The sequence below is a fragment of the Mandrillus leucophaeus genome, unplaced genomic scaffold (genome assembly GCF_000951045.1).
Source record: "Mandrillus leucophaeus isolate KB7577 unplaced genomic scaffold, Mleu.le_1.0 Scaffold539, whole genome shotgun sequence".
Taxonomy (NCBI): domain Eukaryota; kingdom Metazoa; phylum Chordata; class Mammalia; order Primates; family Cercopithecidae; genus Mandrillus; species Mandrillus leucophaeus.
The window spans coordinates 277,773-298,431 of NW_012105797.1; the positions used below are offsets into that span (position 1 = coordinate 277,773).

Here is a 20,659-nt window from a genome sequence, read left to right on the forward strand (position 1 = left end):
TAGGTTATCCCCTAATTACTATATATAAGAACAAACCTGTTACAGAGCAATAAAAGATGAGTATGTCCCTAATCAGGCTTAACTGGGCTTTTGACAAGAAAATCCTGGACAGCAGTCAAAGCTAAGTCTTTCAATACTGAAAACTGACATATTTATTCACTCCCAATTTCTACACAAGATCAGTATAATTAAGGAGCCTAACACTCTTAGTCTTCCTGACTAGAAAGCATCTGTGCACTTTACACAAGTGAACCACAAATCTTCCTATAGTTAAGAATATTTCTCAAGAAGAAATTTTGGATTCATTCAAATACCTAAATAAATTGTTTAGTTACTCTCACTCTTCAGTAATCACAGAAAAAAAACTTTTTTACATTACACGCCTGCCACTTATTTTAAGATCACATAATTTGAACCTCTAACAGCCCAATTTTGTGTGCTTTGGAAAACTAAATACCACATTTAAAGCCAAGAGAAGTTAACTCTTGAAGAGATAAATTACAAGGCAATTCAGCTTTCATTTGGCCACATGCTCTTTCTCAAAGTAACACTGACTAGTATCACGGCATAATCTATCACAGCAGGGCTCACTATAGTTAATTAAACTTCTACGCTAAAACACATCTGATGTGACTCCAATGACAACAATCTTAATCTACTAATGCATACACTTAGAAAATTGCTGGCCGGGCGCGGTGGCTCATGCTTGTAATCCCAGCACTTTGGGAGGCCGAGGCAGGTGGATCACCTGAGGTCGGCAGTTCAAGACCAGCCTGACCAACATGGAGAAACCCCGTCTCTACTAAAAATACAAAATTAGCCAGGGTGGTGGCACATGCCTGTAATCCCAGCTACTCGGGAGGCTGAGGCAGGAGAATCGCTTGAACCCGGGAGGCGGAGGTTGCGGTGAGCCGAGATCGCGCCATTGCACTCCAGCCTGGGCAAAAAGAGTGAAACTCTGTCTCAAAAAAAAAAAAAAAGGAAATTGCAATTTGGGTTATTTGCTTTTTTCCAGGATCACAACATAATTTGCTTAAAATAAAAGAGAAAATTCTGGGGAGCCCAATTTTTCAGATTACTGCATGACCATACAAAAGACATCTGATGAAATGTTTATTTCAAAAGGAGAATTAATTTCTTATATAATTAAATGACCCCAAAATTTCCTTTTCTCCTCAGGTTCTATCATTTTCTGACCAATACTCACATGCAAATACTGCTAAACTATAATTCTAATTAGAAATACCCAAAGTAACAATTAAACACCCATGTCTATAAATGAAATAATATCATTTTCATGAACAAACTACTAAATTGTCACCTGAAGCTCTGCTGTGTATTTGCACTTTGACAGTTTCCTGGTTGTTTAAGTCAACTGTTTCAGATATAGAGTCTCTATCTTTATCTAATTCGCCTTCAGAATTTACTTTATTAATCTTATTGCATATCTTCTCTTTTTGCCAATCTTTTGACATTTCTGAATTGTTTTCATCATCCTGAATTAACATTGTTGTTTCATTATTATCTTCAGAAAAGCCTCTAGAGCCATTTTCATTTTCTGCTTTATCACTGTTGCTACAAGATTCACAAGACTGAAAATCTACATCTGACTGGCTCTTGTCTTCTTCCATTGTCTCCTCAGTGGTTATGGTTTGCGGATCTTCTTCTACTTCCATGACTTGCTCTTTCAATTCTTCATGAAGCAGATCCATTAAACATCGAAGGAATTCTTGAGCATCCTAATATATCAGCAACATAATGTTACCACTTCATTACATGTGTATATAGAAACATAAGGGAAAATATACAAAATATCATTATCAACTTATATATAAACATACAGCACTATATTGAGAAAATACCAGTTTGTAGAGCATAAAGCACTAGAGAAATGAAGATGCACTCACTTCCAAAAAGTTAGGTAAATAAAGTTTTCTTTTTTTGAGATGGGGTCTCATTCTGTTGTCCAAGCTGGAATGCTGTGGCATGACCACAGCTCACTGTAGCCTCGATCCCCCAGGTTCAAGCAATTCTCCCACCTCAGCCTTCTTAGTAGCTGAGACCACATGCATGAGCCATCACACCCGGTTGATACATATTTTTAAATTATTTTTAGAAATGAGGTCTCCCTATGTTACCCAGGCTGGTCTCAAGCCCCTGGGCTCAAGCAGTCCGCCTACCTTGGCCTCCTAAAGTGCTGGGATTACAGGCATGAGTCATCACACCCAGTCAGATAAAAATTTTAATAAACTAAAGATGATCCAAAGGTCAACTTCAGCTGGATGTAGGGGCTCATGCTTGTAATCCTAACATTTAGGGACACCAAGGAGGGAGGATCGTTTGAGTCAGGAGTTCAAGACCAGCCGGGGCAACATAATGAGACATTATCACTCTTATTAAAAAAAAAAAAAAAAAAAAAAGGCTGGATACAGTGCCTCATGACTGTAATCCAACACTTTGGGAGGCCAAGAAGGGTGGATCACCTGAGGTCAAGAGTTCAAGTCCGGCTTGACCAACATGGCGAAACCCTATCTCTACTAAAAATACAAAAATTAGCCAGGCATGGTGGCACACACTTGTAATCCCAGTTACTCCGGAGGCTGAGGCAGGAGAATTGCTTGAACCCAGGAGCTGGAGGCTGCAGTAAGCCAAGATTGCACCACTGCACTCCAGCCTGGGCGACAGAGCGAGACTCTGCCTCAAAAAAAGATAAAGATAAAGAAAAGTTGAAAAAAATATAAACAATAAACAAGAAAAAGGGTTACTATTCTTGGCAAAAGAAAGACACAAGGAGTGATGACCCCAAAAGATAAGTGGACCAAAAAAAAAACATAATGGCATTTTCAAAATTTATTTAGATTAAAATTACAAAAGAAAAGCAATAAACTAACCTGCTGAGAATACCCCCGAAATGTTGGATTTACAGTTTTAATTCCTTGAAACAGATTAGTAGGCACAACAGATCCTGGCCTGAGCAAGAAAACATTTTTAAAGAGTAATTTTTGTTATTTTTAATTTTTATTTTAAAAATTAACAACCAATAATTCAAAGTGTTAAATAAATTGAAAATTACATTTCAAAAAAATCATTCAAAACTGCCTAATATGTTCCACAGGCACATCAGAACACCTTATCCTTGATATTTTAAGTGATATTTTACTGCTATACTCCCTCAATTAAATGATTATGCTTCACCCCATGACTTTTCAAAAATGCAAATTTCCCAAATAGTTCTAAAACAAAATTATTAACATATTACAGTAAACTGTGATCCTAATGCTAAACTTTAGAATAAATAAACATAAGCAGGAAAATATTCATATAGTATTTCGGGTCTGATTTTATCATTGTGAGAATGCCTACTCCTGAATATAAAACTCTAAAGTTCCAGTAACAGCAGCTGTACAGCAGCTTTAACATTCCAACACTGTATCACCAGTCCAAATACTTCCAGACTTTCATGACACCTTCATCTGCTTCTAAAACTTCTCTGACACCTTACATTCAGCTTCAAATGTAACATGCCTGAAACAAAGCTGTCTCAAATCTGTCTTCTACTTTTTTCTGGCTCCATAAATGGACCTGCATCCTTTAAATATTTATAATATTCATTTAAAAGTTTAATAAAGAAGAAAAGTATATTAAGTTACATACCTGCTTTTATGCCACAGCTCTGTCATTAGTTTGAGATAACTTTTACAAATGGCAGGTTTCTTATCTGTTCGTGCTAATCCTCCACAATCAAGAAAAAACTGTGTCAAAGGTGGGCTAATTTTAAAAAGAGAAAAATGTTAGAGTGGAGTCAAAGCTAATACTGATTATATTTCTGGTCATTCAATTACCTGACAACACGTACATCCCTATAGCTGTCATTTCTTTCTTTGATCCCTTTTACAGCTTCACTTTCATTCCTTCATAAAGAGCTCAGTCCTTTCAAATCAGATTTGGCCCCACCATATCAAGAGTCCTCCATGCTGCCAGATACACTTTTCAGTCCCCACTCAGTAACATTTGCCACAGACGACCATGCCCTCATTCTTGAACAAATCTTCTCTGGGCTATTGTATGCATTTTCCTACTTTTCCTCTTTACCTCTTAAAACTCCTTTTTCCTCTTTATTGCTCTTTTTGGCCCCAGACATGTAAATGTAAGGATTCCTCAGGACTTGATCCTATGACTTTTCCCTATATACTTTTCTTCCCTGGGCGATCTAAAATTTTCAACCATATTCTAATCATCGTCAAATTTATATAAAGTCAACCATGTCATCTAAATTTCAGATTTATATCAAATGCCCAAACTGAACAGGATAAAAATTTAACTTTCAACTGAACCTGCACTTCCTCCAGCCTTCTACATTCCATTATTTGGTACTAACATTTGTTGGTGGCTCAAGTTAGCAATTTATAAGGAAGTATAGTCTGTGATGAGTTTGATTACCTTGAGGGAATCTCCATTAATCTATTTATAGGAAACTGACTGGGCAAAGGACCAAATTCTGACCTACATAAACCAAACCCCCTATGAAGGCAGTTAGATAACTACTAAGCCATCTCTTTGCCAAGTGTAATCCTTTTTTTTTTTTTTCGGTAGAGACAGGGTCTTGTTAGGTTGCCCAAGCTGGTTCCAGAACTCCTGGGCTCAAGCAATCCTCCCACCTTAGCCTCCCAAAGTGCTACAGGCATGAGCCACCACACCCAGCCACCAATAGTGTAATCGTATCAGCCACATCTTTTTCAATGAAATCAGAGGAATTACAAAGTAAATCCATGGAAGCAGTATTGTGCAATAATCAACAAAAGATCTACAAAAACAAACATACACATAAAAATCTCAGATTCAGAATTTTGTCCCTGCCAGGCATGGTGGGTCATGCCTGTAATTCCAATACTTTGGGAGGCCAAGGCAGGACATGACTCAAGGACAGGAGTTCAAGACCAGCCTGGGCAACACAGCAAAAATCCATCTCTACAAAACTTTTAAAACATTATCTGGGAGCAGTGGCATGCACTTGTGGTCCTAGCTACTTGGCAGGCTGAGGCAGGAAGAGCCCTTGAACCCAGGAGTTCGAGGCTGCAGTGAGCCATGATCGTTCCACTGCACTCCAGCCTGGGTGACAGAGTAAGATCCTGTCTCTAACTTTAAAAAAAAAAAAAAAAAAAAAAAAAGGCCGGGCGCTGTGGCTCATGCCTGTAATCCTAGCACTTTGGGAGGCCGAGGCAGGCGAATCATGAGGTCAGGAGATCGAGACCAACCCGGCTAACACGGTGAAACCCCATCTCTACTAAAAATACAAAACTTAGCTGGGTGTGGTGGCCGGCACCTGTAGTCCCAGCTACTCAGGAGGCTGAGCTGAGATCACATCACTGCACTCCAGCCTGGCGACAGAGCGACACTCCGTCTCAAAAAAAAAACAAAAAACAAAAACCAGAATTCCGCCAGTACTTACTAGCTGGTTACATTGGCAAAGTTATTTAAACTTCTGTGTCTGGTTTTCTTATCTGTATAAAAATAACAATAGCAACAACCTACAGGTCTCTTAGGATTGTGTTGTTAAACTTTGAACCTCCTCTCCCTTTCTCTACCCACATCCTATCAATCAATCATCCTCCTAAAAATGTTTATCTCCAATTCCTTCACTCTTTTCCTACCACCCTAGATGATGTAAACTACCACTACTTCTTGCCTAAATCATTATCATAGTCTCCTAGCTGGTCTTTCAAATTCCACTCTCTTCCCCCTCCAATTCACTGTCCACGGGGCAACCACAGTAATATTTTTAAAATATAGATTATTAGCTACCCTACTATACAAACACTTCAATGGTATTGTACTACTATGAGAATAAAGACCTACATCTTTAATGTGGCCTACATAACCTAGACCCTTGTCGTTCAGCCCTATGATTACTGTACCCTGTCACACAGATTTTCTTCCAGTTCCTCAAATGTGTCAAGCTCTTTCCCATCCCAAGGCTGCTTACAAGGAGCATTTTGCTAGGAATGCTCTCCCCATCCTTTCAAACAACCAGCTCATACTTATTCCTCAAGTTTCAGAGTAAATGTCTCTTCTTTTTTTTTTTTTTGAGACGGAGTCTCACACTGTCACCTGGGCTGGAGTGCAATGACGTGACTTTGGCTCACTGCAACCTCCACCTCCAGGGTTTACATGATTCTCCTGCCTCAACCTCCCAAGTAGCTGGGATTACAGGTGCACACCACCACACCTGGCTACATTTTTGTATTTTTAGTAGTGACAGGGTTTCACTATGTTGGCCAGATTGGTCTCAAACTCCTGACCTCGTGATCCACCCGCCTCAGTCTCCCAAAGTGCTGGGATTACAGGTGTGAACCACCACGCCTGGCCTAAATGTCTCTTCTTTAACGTCCGAGCGCAGTGGCCCATGCCTATAATCCCAGCACTCTGGGAGGCCGAGGCAAGCGAATCACTTGAGCCCAGGAGTTGGAAACCAGTCTGGGCAACAAGGCAAAACCCTATCTCTACAAAAAATTTAAAACTTAGCCACGTTTGGTGGCACGTGCCTGTAGTCTCAGCTACTCGGGAGGCTGAAGTAGGAGGATCACACAAACCCAGGAGGCAGAGTTGCAGTGAGCCAAAATCGCGCCACTGCGCTCCAGCCTGGGCAACAGAGTGAGACCCAGCCTAAAAAAAAAAAAAAAAAAAAAAAAAAGTCTCTTCTTCAAAGATGTGTTCTCTGATTACTTAATAAAAATTGGGTTATCTTTATTTCACAAGGTTATGAAACATAAGAAAACTGAAGGCAAAATATTTATGGAGGCAAAATATTATGTCTCAACAAAAATTAGATTATTTTGGGAAGAAGTACAAGTTTAATATCCCTAATACAAAATACAAAATCCAAAATGTTCCAAAATCCAAAACTTCTTGAATGCCAACATGATATTCAAAGGAAATGCTCATTGGAGCATTTCAAATACTGGATTTTTGGTAAGGGATGCTCAACCAGTAAGTATAATGCAAATAAATACTCCAAAATCCAGAAAAATCTGAAACATTTCTGATTCCCAGCATTTCATAAGAGGGATACTCAACCTGTAGACATATGTTCAATCTCCAATCACTACACTATAATTTAATCCAGGAGAAAGAGTAATGTCAAAGTCAGTGATTTCTGAATTTTGGTTCGGACTCAATGCACCTAAATTTAAAGGGTAATATCACCTGACTCAATGCATCCAAACTTAAGAGTAAAACCACCTGACATACCTATTTTGTAAGACTATGATTACAAAAAAAAAATCTGACTCCTTTATTAAAGGCTTTCCATCTACAAAAAAATATAAAATATTTTCATAAGATCTCTGAATTAAAAGTGATCTGAATAATTAGTTCCCACTCTTCGTTTTCTAGATGTAAGAAACAATAACTTGCTCAAAGACACACAACTACCCAGGGTTTACACAAGGACCAGCAGCCTCAAGAAACTACAGGCATACATAGAGTAACATCATTGGGACAAGAATGGGTTATGTCCCAAACCAGATTCTTGCCTGTTCTACCTTGAGAGTTAGTCAACTACTATAGTTGCATGGTTTTGTGCTCAAAAAATAACTTTAAAAATCAAACAAACAAAACAAAATTAATTTCTCTATTTACCAATTAGAAAGAGCCTGCAAAGCTGCATTCATGTAACAAGTATTTCCAATATTTTTCAAACCTGTAAGACCTATTAAGAAAAAATATACATGAAGTCATCATTCAATAAAGCAAAATGACTCAATTTTAGGGGTCATTAATATGGTTCCCAAATTATATTAAGGACCACAGAAATACAATACAGCAACTTGAATAATTCAGAGAGGTCATACTTTTGGAAGCCTTACAATCACCAAAAATTTTGTTTTGTTTTGTTTTGACAGAGTCTCGCTCTGTTGCCCAGGCTGGAGTGCAGTGGCGCAATCTCGGCTCACTGCAAGCTCCGCCTCCCAGGTTCACGCCATTCTCCTGCCTCAGCCTCCTGAGTAGCTTGGACTACAGGCATCTGCCACCACACCCAGCTAATTTTTTGTATTTTTAGTAGAGACGGGGTTTCACTGCATTAGCCAGTACGGTCTCAATCTCCCGACCTCGTGATCTGCCTGCCTCAGCCTCCCAAAGTGCTGGGATTACAGGCGTAAGCCACGGCGCCCGGCCACAATCACCAAAATTTTGAGTTTTACATAAGTTCAAGGCTTAAACAGTTCAACCTTTGAAATTTGCACAGGAAGAATAGCCTTTCCTATTAACATTTAAGACTAGATGTTTTTAAAAATCATTAATTGAGGCTTTTACATTTATTATAACTAAAGTTTAATTATTTTGAGAAATAGTTTAATGACAATGCAAAAAAACTCATGTCATGATAAATGATAAACATCCTTTTCCTTTCCGTTTCAATGTATTGCATTGAAAGTAGTATTTATGCCAGGCGCAGTGGCTCACACCTGTAATCCCAGCACTTTGGGAGGCCAAGGCAGCCAGATCACAAGGTCAGGAGATCGAGACCATCCTGACTAACAGGGTGAAACCCCATCTCTACTAAAAATACAAAAAATTTGCCGGGCGTGGTGGCAGGCGCCTGTAGTCCCAGCTACTCAGGAGGCTGAGGCAGGAGAATGGCATGAACCCAGAAGGCGGAGCTTGCAGTGAGCCAAGATCGCACCATTGCACTCCACCCTGGGCAATAGAGCGAGACTCCATCTCAAAAAAAACAAAAACAAAAAAGAAAGTAGTATTAATTAGGTTGAACCATAGGATACTGCTGACAATCTACAAAAACGGCAATTTCATATGGTTCAAGCTAATACGAAACGAAGCCATTGAATGACTTATCACTTCCATATATAGTCAAGTTCACTTTCATCAGTTTACTTTCATTATTAAAAGATGAAATAAATACTAAAAAAAAGTTATAAATGCTATTTGGATTTGGAGCAAAATGAAGAAAATTTAAAATTCTAAAAACCTCTAAAACGAGACTGAACTATCACTTATTGATAAGTATCCAGTAAAATTAACAGTGTGGGCTAAATTAATGGGTTAAAACTGGGAAATACATAAAATATTTATAAATTAGTCACGTCAAGCTTAAATGAAAGTGTTAATTTCCAGATAATTATCTAAATATACATTCAATATACCACTAGCATCAATTATAAAACAGAAAATTTTAAGTTTATACTAAGAACAGTGGGCCTAAAAGAACATGGAAAATCCAAATAGACTGGTTCTCAATTTAGGGCAAGAAGGGAGAAGTGTATCACCTGATTCTTTTTCCAAATGTTTTCCCCTGAAAATTCTGCTAAGGGAATACTTTAATATCTAATACCTCCCCATCACTGACAATAGAAAAAGGAGTTGAGAAACACTGTTAAAACAGACCTCAAAAGGCAAGTTAAGCAAAAAGATCGTAAGGTTCAACTGCAAAAGAGTAAGTAGGATCCCAGCTTTGGTAAACTGATACCAGAGAAACCAAAAGTTTGTTTTGCAAATAAAATTTTACTAGGCCAAATTTCAAAGTCCTTTTGTTGTAATTATCAAGCCCGTTTTACCTCCACATTTTGAAACTTTTATATTATACGGTTTTCTAAAGAAACGGGCAGTGCCATACAAGGGTTACACAGGATTATTTTACCTCTTGCCCTAAGTTCATCTTCTTCGTCCACTTCTATATCCAGATCATCAAATACAGCAACCAGAGGAGTTTTTAATGTTGTATTACTGGGTATTTTAAAATCCTTGATAACAAAAAAAGAGAGCACACTTGAACAAATCCTTAAATTTTAAAAAAAGCTTTAATTGTAACATATAACATCTATACCATAAAAATTGAGATGTTATTTTAATAGTGGAACCATAAGAATTTGTGGTATTAGCAATTAAAGTAAACTTACATTTCTGTTTTAAAGGAAATAAGGATCTACCCTAGATAATAGCAATGTCAGCCCCACTTTATTAACATACGTATTTGAGTTTAAAAGGCACTTTTTATAACTGAATTTTCTGAATTAAAACTCCACAATAACTGTAAGTATGTGACATTAAAAAGTCACATAGCTAAAAAGACCTCTGAAGGACGCTATCCTACACTCTTTTCAGATCTAATTTTCTACAGGGAAAAAGGCAAAAGTTTTTCATCATAACACATTATCTGTAGACTTCTACAATCTCTCCTGATATTACTATATTTACTTTGCACACTTTTTTTTTTTTCTGAAATAGAGTCTCACTCTGTTGCCAGGCTGGAGTGCAGTGGCATGATCTCGGCTCACTGCAACCTCCACCTCCCAGGTTCAAACGCTTCTCCTGCCTCAGCCTCCTGAGTAGCTGGGACTATAGGTGCATGCCACCACGCCCAGCTAATTTTTGTATTTTTAGGAGAGAGGGGGTTTCACCATGTTGGCTAGAATGATCTTGATCTGTTAACCTCATGATCCGTCCACCTCGGCCTCCCAAAGTGCTGGGATTACAGGTATGAGACACCATATCCGGCCTGCATGATTTTATGCATATTAAATAGTTCAAGCACTTACTTTAAAAATATTCTAATATTAATTTCCAACAATTGGCTTGATTCAGAGGTTGCAACTGATAACCTGTTACCCAAATGCTAGCAAACACTTAAAAAAAACTTTGAGCTACAGTTTAAAAAATTCAGAGATGACAAACAAAAATCAAAATTTGAAAGTTCTCTTGTAGTATCAGAAGCTTGAACTACAATGAACCAACATTCAGCAACACCCAAACAGAGAAGGAAACTGAATAGCAGCACAAATTTAGCATGTACTCTGGTTCTCCAAGTTATTATAACCTTACTTTACCTCTAAAATGCAGGCATATGCACTAATTCCTAACCATTTTACTTTCCTGACATCTGTAGAGACTGGACATTTGAGTAGACTTCATACTCCCATTTTGTTTTTATAAAGTAATTGCTTTTAAAAAGATACATGCTCACTACAAAATATCTAAATGCATGCAAGTACAGAGGCTTAAAAGAAATCACTTGAAATTTTACTATCTAGAAAAAGTGTCTATTTGAAAAATCTTATTAATATTTGTATGGCTTCCAATATTTTACTATTTTGCAAATATCCTGTGGTAAACTGGATTCAAACAGCATATAAGTTTTAGTCTACTAAATAAATCTATCTGAACAACTTTTTTCTTCTGAATAATTTCTTCAACAATGGGATCATAAGGAAGTTGCATGAAATTAAGTTTATGCCTTTTATGTGTTAACATATTTACAAGTCATCAGAAAATTATTAACAAGCCATCAGGAAAGTATCAGTATACTTTTTCTATCAGATTCAACATTAATTAAAGTTTGTAATCTTGATCTTTTCTGGTAGAAATGGCAACAGACAGCTTATTTAACTTACTTCTCTAGTAAGTGATGCTGATAATTTTGCCTTTATAGATTATTAGTTTCTTGTGTGATTAAACTTTGGTCATAACATTATACTTTTTTCTTTTTTTTAATTTTTCTACTTATTACCATTCAGATAACTTCAGTGGGACAAACTTTTGTTAATAATGTAAGAGGATTCAATAAAACTGCCATTTTCATACTACCTGGACTTCTGAAAAAGACTAAACATGTTTGTGAATGATAAATAGGTATAAGCGGGAGAAATAGTAATGGTTATAATTAACTAAAGTCATTCAACTGAGAAATTGAAAATGCAATAAATTACTCTTTGACTAAAATCTAGCCACCTTAAGTTATATCATGTGTAAGGCAAGCAAATTTATTATCACAAATGTCTACCATAAGAATGTGATACAAACATACAACAGAAAAACCTGAGAGTTGGTATCAGTGAACAAATACAGAAATATGTGATTTCTATAATCCACATGAGGAAAAAAACTCGCTCTTCATCAAATCTGATCAAATTCTGATCAAACGATGATCAGAATAAGAGGCCAACTATTTTAAGTTAATTTCCTTTTCCCTATTTTTCTATGAGTTAAAAATTCTGAAAATTAAGTGATAAATTCTGTGAGGAAACCTGTACATTTTCTAAGTCTCTCGATCCAAAAGGAGAAAAACCTTTTTTTTTTTTTCAGATGGAGTCTCGCTCTGTCACCTAGGCTGGAGTACAGTGGCGCAGTCTCGGCTCACTGCCAGCTCTGCCTCCCAGGTTCATGCCATTCTCTTGCCTCAGCCTCCCAAGTAGCTAGGACTACAGGCGCCCACCTCCACGCCCGGCTAATGTTTTGTATTTTTAGTAGAAACAGGGTTTCACCATGTTAGCCAGGATGGTCTCGATCTCCTGACCTCGTGATCTGGCTGCCTAAGGCTCCCAAAGTGCTGGGATCACAGGCGTGAGCCACTGCGCCCAGCCCAAAGGGAGAAAAATCTTTAACCAAAGACTGATGCTAAGCTTCATTATATTCTACTTTGTTTTCAATAATAAGTAAAATGTTCACAGTAATAAAAAGGGGATGGAAGGGAGGACAGAATGAGGCAGAGAGCTGAATTAGTAACTGTCATTCCCTATCAAAGAAGGCCTACCACCTTTCTTGGAATCAGATTTACCAGAAAAAGATAAAGACTACTTCAGTCATTAAAAAAAAAAAAACTTTAAAAATTCATTAGGGGCTTTTCCATCTTCAGACAGGTGGGCTTCAATCTCACCCTAATCTATCAGTCTAAGTAACACAAGAAAGGGGAGCATAAGAACTTTATTTGAGAGAAAAAAGGCACATTACAGAAATTTTCAAAGTACAGGTTAGGCAGTATTCCTTTTTAAAATTTTAGCTACATAACAAATTCTGAAAGTATTACCTGAATGTTTTACAGCTTAACTAAGTGGATCTAGATTATTACCTGGACACTGTTTTCTTGTATTTGGTGAGGTTGTCTTACATGAGGCAATGAAGGCTGAGTTCCTAATTTCCTATCCAAAAATACTTCTTTGCTGCAAGCATAACACCATACTCGAAGAGTGGTAAGGTTCACAGTTAGATAATGCTTTGTCTCCTATATCATTTCACAGTAGAGGGAAAAGAGGAACCAAAATTACATATACTTGAAAACAGTTCTTCAAAAGATAACAGAAGATAAACTGCTGGTCTTTGATGAGTAACAATGTACTCAAAAGCCAGTTTAGAATACCAAAAAAAAATTTCTTTAGATAAACTTCTAAGGTATAATGAACAGTAACAATATGTAAGCCTACTCTAGAAATTACTCTGCCATTTTCCCCTCACTATTCATATACAAAAAGATAAATGGAAGAGTATAAGACCTTGCTTTGCAGTCTGCAAATAAATATAACACAAGAAAATAATTAACAATAGCTAGTAACTACTCTAAGAAATCAGAATGACAAAAGAACACAAATGACATGAGTCAAGGCATAAAACAGCTCTAGCAATATAGAATATATAATCCTGGTAAGATAAAAGTCTAGCCTTTCTCAACCAGAGTTCCGCTAGAGAATTAAGCCCTACAAAAAATGATCTAAGTGACTAATTTCTCAATTCTCCCAAGGGTGGTACACAGCAAGTACCATTTTAGATGCACGGAAAGAAGTAAATGATATACAATGATGCCTTTGAGTTTGGGTATTCAGGCTTAATTAATTCTCTAGAGGAATCCTGGTTGAGAACAGTTGATGCTGTAGAGGTATCAATGTGCATCTTAAAACACACTCATTCGAGAAACTTGTTTTCTTGAATTTAGAGAAATTTAGAATGGGAGGTCTACATAACACTATAGAAGAGGCATGCCAGAGTTACATGAGAAGTACCAAACAAGCAGAGCAAAGCAGAAAGGTGAGTCCAGTTAGGATGATGTGCAGGAAAAGGCAATATGACATGAGCTGAGACTTAAAGAAGTTAGCCAGGCCATCTCATAAATCTAAGTACCCATTCTCTCTCGGGCTTCAACCTCCTAATACGCCAGCTATCACCTCCAAATATCTGGAGATGTCTGGATGTACACTTTTTTTTTTTTTTTTTAGATGGAGTTTCGTTCTTGTTGCCCAGGCTGGAGTACAATGGTACAATCTTGGCTCACTGCAACCTCCGCCTCCCAGGTTCAAACAATTCTCCTGCCTCAGCCTCCCGAGTAGCTGGGATTACAGGTGTCTGCCACCATACTCAGCTATTTTTTTGGAATTTTTAATAGAGACGGAGTTTCGCCATGTTGGCCAGGCTGGTCTCGAACTCCTGACCTCAGGTGATCTGCCTGCCTCAGCCTTCCAAAGTGCTGGGATTACAGGTGTGAGCCACTGCGCCCGGCCGGATGTATGCTTTTGAAATCAGTGCTTTCTTAATCACAACCTCATTTTAACGTTCATCCTCCTAGCAATTCCCTTCCCTACCTTTCACGGAGAATGTAAGTGAAGTTTTAACTTAGAGCGCAAACTTGAATTAATAATGTTATACTGGCCTTCCCTTTCCTTCAGGTACTTTTTTAACAAGTCTTCCATTAAATTTTTTATATACATACCTGAGAATGTATGGTGCTGTGATCTACTTGTGATTCACCACAGCCAACATATGAACATCTATTCTATAAATAATTATATAGGAAGAAAAATAAGATACTTTATAATATACATGTAAATTTATAACAGCATTACAATTATATTTACAATTAAGTTTGGATTACCTGTTTTAAACTCAATGAGTAAATGACTTTCCAGTCATAAAATTTAACCAAATGTTTCCAGGCACAAAATAAAACCAGAAGATATATTTCTAAGCTAAAAGCTATGTCATTTCTAATAAAAGGCAAGCATAAAACACCTGAGTGATTTACTAAAAACTGCAAAAGCACTATAAATTAAGATCTTTCCAAAGTTTATTTTTTGTAATCAATAATGACCTTTTAAAAGCAAGTTTAATTTACAAAAATCACTTTAAGTGTCAAAAATTTTCTGGTTATGATTATTCAGATACAAATTTATTATTATCATAGCAATCTTTTCAGGAAAAAACAGTACACACCTCCAGGCATGCCCAAAGATTCGGTCCTCGGACTTTACAATCCTGACAAGTACCCTATAAAAAGAAATAAAAAAGACAACATTGGTTATATTGACACAAACACATACAATTCACTAATGCACTGACATCATACATATTTTTAAAACATGGCTCATAGAGTATTATAACAATTTATGAAAACTACATATTCAAGAGAAAAGTGAAGTTTTTCAAGGAAGAAAAAACCTGTTTCTTACATGAGATTTTTGTATCAAATCTTCTTTTGTTATTTCACCAACTGAATCCAAATGTGGACAGTGATTTCGAAAAGCTGACATTTTGTTAGGAATTTTTTCCTGTTTCCCAAGACTTTCAAAATGAGGTAACACCTATAGGAAAAGTAACACACACACAAAAATTAATAAGTGAATGCTTATAATGCCTGCAAAGATTCCAAAAAAATAAAAAAATTAAAATGCTAACACATTAAAAACGATTAAAAGATAACATAAGAATGATATGTTTATAAGTTTGCCCTGTAAAAGTGTATTCTCAAACATAGATGAGTTTTCAGAATTGAAGTTAATTTGAACACTGGAAATTTCTCTACTACATAAACATTTTATTAAAATTGACATCTATAAATAAATGTAAGTTTGTTTTTCCATGACTTTTGCTGCTTTTCCACTCTCATTTCACTTTTTATAGATAAAAAGGGGGAATATTCACGTTATTCAATTGTGAAGCATTTTTATCCTTTTTCTAAAAAAAAAAAAAAAACTAATCCTTAGGCTGGACTACCAGTTGAAAAAAAAAAAAAAAAAACTTCAAGTAGAAAGCTTCATTTTTCTACTAATAGGACCACCTACTGATGGCATAAATTAAATCATCTGGTATCCTGGCCTTATACCAGGAGAGGCATTAAATTACATCAGGGTTTCTCAATCCCGGCACTACTGACACTTACGGTCAGATAATTCTTTGCTGTGAGGTATTGTCCTGTGCATTGTAGGTTATTTGGCAACATTCTCGCTTCTATCCACAAGAGACAGACCAGCCCTGCCACCACTCTGAGATCTGATCACCAGCGTCTCTAGACAGTAACAAATTATATCCTCCGGGGAACAAAATTTCTCCAGGTTTGAGAACCCCATTTTCATGATCTTTATAACCCCTGAAGTAGGTGCCATTATTAGCTTCATTTGCATATAAGGCTAAGAGATGCAAACTTTACTGATTCCACAGCGTTTGATTCAAGTAAAGTGAGTGATTTCCAAACAAAGGTCTCAAGTCTAATTCGGTATTTCTAGATCTTTTGGTTGTATCTTTTCACTAACAGCGTTTTTCAAGCTCTTAATTCAGCTTTGAGGTTTGAGAACACTTTCCCAAAAAAAGTTAAGAATTTGCTAGGACAGAACAAAACAGTTTAAAAGTCTGAACTTCAGAAACATTGTAAATTTAATTTCTTTTGTGGTTTATAAGTTATTCAATAAACTATGCAGGTCTATGTAATACTTTACAACTACATACAACCCCTTTGTTACCCTATAGCTTATATAAGAGTGTCTGTCTGCCTTTTATTAATTAATTAATTTATTTATTTATCTTTGAGACAGAGTTTCACTCTTGTTACCCAGGCTGGAGTGCAATGGCGTGATCTCAGTTCACCACAAACTTCACCTCCCAGGTTCAAGTGATTCTCCTGCCTCAGCCTCCCAAGTAGCTAGAATTACAGGCATGCGCCACCACACCCGACTAATTTTTTTGTACTTTTAGTAGAGATGGGCTTTCTCCATGTTGGTCAGGCTGATCTCGAACTCCTGACCTCAGGTGATCTGCCTGCCTCAGCCTCCCAAAGTCCTGGGATTACAAGTGTGAGCCACTGCGCCTGGCCTCTGTCTGCCTTTTAAACCCATTGCAATAAATTTGCAGAAATATTAACACATTAGTAAATACGTTTTTTAATTACACTTTAAGTTCTAGGGTACATGTGCACAACATGCAGGTTTGTGTAAATACCTTTTTCTAAGTTAAAAAAAAAGTTGAACAAAATCAAATCAAATAATTCACTATTACACTGCAATGCACAAAATTCACCAGGAACTACTCTTAGGGTTAATAGTGCAAACATTTCTTTTTTCTTTTGAGACAGGGCCTCATTCTGTCACTCACACTGTAGTACAACAGGGCAAACACAACTCACTGCAGCCTCATCCTCCTGGTCTCAAACCATCCTCTTGTCTCAGCCTCCCGTGTAGCTACAACTACAGGTGCATGCCATGTGATTAGACTACCCCAACCCAGAGAAAAAAACCACAGAAAAGGTTAGGGTAAAACAATTCTCAAAGCCTTTAAGGGTTGTTTGTATTCTCATCAGCCACAGTTGAAAGACACCATAATAGAGGAAATAAAGTACTCAGAAAGGCACTGCCTCAATAATGGGAAGAAATTATCCTTAATCTAAAGGCTACTTTGGTTCTGCCTTTAAAAAGTTCAAAAAGGGCCAGGCACAGTGGCTCACCCTGTAATCCCAACACTTTGGGAGGGCAGGTGGGCAGATCACGAGGTCAGGAGATCGAGAACATCCTGGCCAAGGAAACCCCATCTCTACTAAAAATATAAACATCAGCTAGGCGTGGTGGTGTGCACCTGTAGTCCCAGCTACTCAGGAGGCTGAGACAGGAGAATTGCTTGAACCCAGGAGGCGGAGGCTGCAGTGAGCCGAGATCACGCCACTGCAATCCAGACTGGGGACAGAGCAAGACTATCTCAAAAAAAAAAAAAAAAGAAAAAAAGAAAAAAAAGTTCAAAAAGAAGTCTTAAAAGGATCAAACTGTTCTGAAGGAACTGTGTTCAGAACAAAGCTTAAGGACATTTAAAGGAATGAAAAATTCAGTACCCAACAAGGTGAAAATCACAATGACTGGCATCCAATAAAAAATGACAGGCTATCTAAGAAGGAAAATCTGACCCACAGTGAAGAGAAAAAGAAGAAACCAAGAAATAGGACCGATGACAGAACAAAGATAGAATGAATCTTAATCTTAAAAATTAAATCAGAACATCAGTGATATGGGGGAAAATGTTCAAATTTGATGAAAACTAGAGCCCTATAGATCCACAAGCAATTTAAACTCAGCACAAAACACACAAACTACACCATGCACATCAAAAACGAATTGCTTAAAACTAGTAATAAAAAGAAAATCTTGGCCAGGCGCGGTGGCTCAAGCCTGTAATCCCAGCACTTTGGGAGGCCGAGACGGGCGGATCACGAGGTCAGGAGATCGAGACCATCCTGGCTAACCCGGTGAAACCTCGTCTCCACTAAAAAAATACAAAAAACTAGCTGGGCGAGATGGCGGGCGCCTGTAGTCCCAGCTACTGGGGAGGCTGAGGCAGGAGAATGGCCTAAACCCGGGAGGCGGAGCTTGCAGTGAGCTGAGATCCGGCCACTGCACTCCAGTCTGGGCCGCAGAGCCAGACTCCGTCTCAAAAAAAAAAAAAGAAAATCTTAAAAAGTAGCCAACAGGCTAGGTACAGTAGCTAACGCCTATAATCCCACCACTTAGGGAGGCCAAGGTAGGAGGATTCCTTGAGCTCAAGAGTTAGAGACCAGCCTGGGCAACATAGTGAGACCTCGTCTCTACTAAAAATTTAAAAAAATCATCCAGGCATGGCGGCACGTGCCTATAGTCCCAGCTACCCATGAGGCTGAGGTGGGAGGATCACCTGAGCCCAGGAGATGGTGGCTACAGTGAGCTGTGATCACACCACTGCATTTCAGCCTGAGTGACACAGCAAGACCCTGTGTCAAAAACAAAAACAAATTTGGAATAAGTGCGACGTGGTGCTGTGAAGAATGTATATTCTGTTGATTTGGGGTGGAAAGTTCTGTAGACGTCTATTAGGTCCACTTGGTGCAGAGCTGAGTTCAAGTCCTGGATATCCTTGTAAACTTTCCGCTCGTTGATCTGTCTAATGTTGACAGTGGGGTGTTACAGTCTCCAATTATTACTGTGTGGGAGTCTAACTCTCTTTGGAGGTCTCTAAGGACTTGCTTTATGAATGTGGATGCTCCTGTATTGGCTGCATATATATATAGGATAGTTAGCTCTTCTTGTTGAATTGATCCCTTCAACATTATGTAATGGCCTTCCTTGTCCCTTTTGATCTTTGTTGGTTTAAAGTCTGTTTTATCAGAGACTAGGATTGCAACCCCTGCTTTTTCTTTTGTTTTCCATTTGCTTGGCAGATATTCCTCCATCCCTTTATTTTGAGCCTGTGTGTGTGTCTGCACATGAGATGGGACTCCTAAATACAGCACACTGATGGGTCTTAACTTCTTATCCAATTTTCCAGTCTTTTAACTGGGGCATTTAGCCCATTTACACTTAAGGTTAATATTATTATGTGTGAATCTGATCCTGTCATTATGCTGTTAGCTGGTTATTTTGTTCATTAGTTGATGCAGTTTCTTCCTAGCATCGATGGTTTTCACATTTTGGCATGTTACTGCAGTGGCTGGTACCAGTTGTTCCTTTCCATGTTTAGTGCTTCCTTCAGGAGCTCTTGTAAGCAAAATTGACCACATAGTTGGAAGTAAAGCACTCCTCAGCAAATGTAAAGGACAGAAATTATAACAAACTGTCTCTTAGACCACAGTGCAATCAAATTAGAACTCAGGATGAAGAAACTCACTCAAAACCACACAACTACATGGAAATTGAACGACTTGCTCCTGAATGACTACTGGGTAAATAACGAAATGAAGGCACAAATAAAGATGTTCTTTGAAACCAATGAGAACAAAGACATAACATACCAGAATCTCCGGGACACATTTAAGCAGTGTGCAGAGGGCAATTTATAGCACTAAATGCCCACAAGAGAAAGCAGAAAAGATCTAAAATTGACACCCTAACACCACAATTTAAAGAACAAGAGAAGAAACAGCAAACACAGTCAAAAGCTAGCAGAAGGCAAGAAATAACTAAGATCAGAGCAGAACTGAAGGAAATAGACACACAAAAAACCCTTCAAAAAAATCAATGAATCCAGGAGTTGTTTTTTTGAAAAGATCAACAAAATTGATAGACTGCTAGCAAGACTAATAAACAAGAAAAGAGAGAAGAATCAAACAGACGCAATAAAAAATGATAAAGGGGATATTGCCACCGATCCACAGAAATACAAACTACCAGCAGAGAATACTATAAACACCTCTATGCAAATAAACTAGAAAATCTAGAAGAAATGGATAAACTCCTGGACACACACACTCTCCCAAGACTAAACCAGGAAGAAGTTGAATCCCTGATTAGACCAGTAACAGGCTCTGAAATTGAGGCAATAATTCATAGCCTACCAACCAAAAATTGTCCAGGACCAGACAGATTCACAGCCGAATTCTACCAGAGGTACAAAGAGGAGCTGGTACCATTCCTTCTGAAATTATTCCAATCAATAGAAAAAGAGGGAACCCTCCCTAACTCACTTTATGAGGCCAACATCATTCTGATACCAAAGCCTGGTAGAAACACAACAAAAAAAGAGAATTTTAGACCCATATCCCTGATGAACATCAATGCAAAAAACCTCAATAAAATACTGGCAAACCGAATCCAGCAGCACATCAAAAAGCTTATCCACCATGATCAAGTGGGCTTCATCCCTGGGATGCAAGGCTGGT

The 20,659-nt window shown here is 37.8% G+C and overlaps 1 protein-coding gene across 4 annotated transcripts in view; it reads right to left on the minus strand.

Moving 5' to 3' along the window:
• Nucleotides 1–20,659, minus strand: part of USP33 (ubiquitin specific peptidase 33) — a 69,521-nt gene that overhangs the window by 31,918 nt on the left and 16,944 nt on the right. For 2 of the 4 annotated variants that reach the window (XM_011997363.1, XM_011997366.1), the window contains exons 1-10: nucleotides 19,360–19,401; nucleotides 15,225–15,356; nucleotides 14,989–15,042; nucleotides 14,489–14,551; nucleotides 12,860–13,012; nucleotides 9,656–9,758; nucleotides 7,639–7,708; nucleotides 3,655–3,768; nucleotides 2,892–2,970; nucleotides 1,322–1,739 (exon numbers count right to left, since the gene is read on the minus strand). In XM_011997363.1, coding sequence (XP_011852753.1) covers nucleotides 1,322–1,739; nucleotides 2,892–2,970; nucleotides 3,655–3,768; nucleotides 7,639–7,708; nucleotides 9,656–9,758; nucleotides 12,860–13,012; nucleotides 14,489–14,551; nucleotides 14,989–15,042; nucleotides 15,225–15,356; nucleotides 19,360–19,401 — 1,228 coding nt within the window. Of the gene's footprint in view, nucleotides 1–1,321; nucleotides 1,740–2,891; nucleotides 2,971–3,654; nucleotides 3,769–7,638; nucleotides 7,709–9,655; nucleotides 9,759–12,859; nucleotides 13,013–14,488; nucleotides 14,552–14,988; nucleotides 15,043–15,224; nucleotides 15,357–19,359; nucleotides 19,402–20,659 lie in introns of those variants that run through there. The other 2 variants (XM_011997365.1, XM_011997364.1) reach the window with 1 other exon arrangement.